This window comes from Piliocolobus tephrosceles, unplaced genomic scaffold (genome assembly GCF_002776525.5).
Source record: "Piliocolobus tephrosceles isolate RC106 unplaced genomic scaffold, ASM277652v3 unscaffolded_31306, whole genome shotgun sequence".
Lineage (NCBI taxonomy): Eukaryota > Metazoa > Chordata > Mammalia > Primates > Cercopithecidae > Piliocolobus > Piliocolobus tephrosceles.
In genome coordinates this window covers 2,653-4,125 of record NW_022314651.1, presented here as the reverse complement: position 1 = coordinate 4,125, position 1,473 = coordinate 2,653, and the positions used below count along the sequence as shown (strand labels likewise).

General features: G+C 55.7%; 1 protein-coding gene across 1 annotated transcript in view; it reads right to left on the bottom strand.

Moving 5' to 3' along the window:
* Positions 1–4: 4 nt before the first annotated feature.
* LOC111534962 (rootletin-like) overlaps positions 5–1,473 on the bottom strand; it is a gene marked incomplete at its 3' end in the record, with an annotated part of 1,960 nt that continues 491 nt past the window's right edge. Inside the window, exons 2-3 of the mRNA XM_026452093.1 lie at positions 799–1,035; positions 5–29 (exon numbers count right to left, since the gene is read on the bottom strand). Of these exons, the coding sequence (XP_026307878.1) occupies positions 5–29; positions 799–1,035 (262 nt within the window). The remainder of the gene's footprint in view (positions 30–798; positions 1,036–1,473) is intronic.

Sequence of the window (1,473 nt, the reverse complement as noted above, 5' to 3'; positions counted from 1 at the left end):
GCTCCACTGCCAGGCCCAGCTCTGTCACTCTGGAGTTGGGGGAGCAACAGAGGTGAATAGGGGACCACCCCTGCCTCTCAAATCCACTAGCTCTGTGTCCACCATGCTTCTCCAAACCCGAGGCAGGGACCCTAACATCCACCTCCCTGGCTGTGTGGCCTTAGGCGAGTCCCGGCTCCTCTCCAGACCTCACACTTCTCATCTGTGAAACAGGAATGAGCTTCCCACCAGCTTTACCTCATGGGAAAGCACTTGAGGACTTGTCCAGGTGGCAGGAGTAAGGGGCACAAGTTCTTTTTTTTTTTGTTTTTTTTGAGACGGAGTTTCCCTCTGTCTTCCAGGCTGGAATACAGTGATGTGATCTTGGCTCACTGCAACCTCCACATTCTGGGTTCAAGCGATTCTCCTGCCTCAGCCTCCCTCATAGCTGGGATTACAGGCATGCGCCACCACACCTGGCTAGTTTTTGTATTTTAGTAGAGACAGGGTTTTGCCTGTTGGGCAGGCTGGTCTTGAGCTCCTGACCTCAGGTAATCCCCCCACCTTGGCCTCCCAAAGTGCTGGGATTACAGGTGTGAGCCACCACACCCGGCCACAAGTTCTGTCATCAGAGGCTAAGCTGTTTGTGATATACACTGGGCAAGTGCCTTCGGAACCTCAGTGGGGTGGCTGGGAAGACTGGCTGAGCTCACAGAGGAAGGCCCTGTGCCTAGCGAACAGAAACTCCCTTCTCCCCAACCCTCCTGTTTTACCTTCTGCAGGGACGCCTGCCTTGTGCGGCACCCACCACGTACCCACCTGGCACTGAGGTCAGCCTTGTCCAGGTCGCTTTGCATCTGCTGCTGGGCCAGGTCCTTCTCGCGGAGCACCTTGTCCTGCAGCTGCTCCTCCAGCTGGGCCTGTAGCAGGGCCTGCTTCTCCAGGGCTGCCTCGGTCCGGCTCTCTGCCACCCGCAGGCCCATGCTCAGTCCCAGGCCTGCCTCCTGGACAGCTCGTGATGTCCGGGCCAGCTCCCCTCCCAGCTGCAGCAGGTCCCTTGGGGAGAGAGCACAGGCTGGCGATGGGATGGGGCTCGCTCCCAACTACAAATTAAAACTATGCTGGGGCCAGGCGTGGTGGCTCACACCTATAATCCCAGCACTTTCTTTGGGAGGCCGAGGCGGGCAGATCACCTGAGGTCAGGAGTTTGAACCAGCCTGGCCAACATAGTAAAACCCCATCTCTACTAAAAATACAAAAATTGGTGGGGCATGGTGGCACCCGCCTGTAATCCCAGCTACTTGGGAGGCTGAGGCAGAATTGCTTGAACCCAGGACATGCAGTAAGTTGAGATCATGCCACTGCACTCCAGCCTGGACAACACAGCGAGACTGCATCTCAAAAAAGTAAATAAATAAAATAAAAATAAAAATATATTAGGCTGGGTGCGGTGGCATGCACCTGCAGTTTCAGCTATGTGGGAAGCTGAGGCAG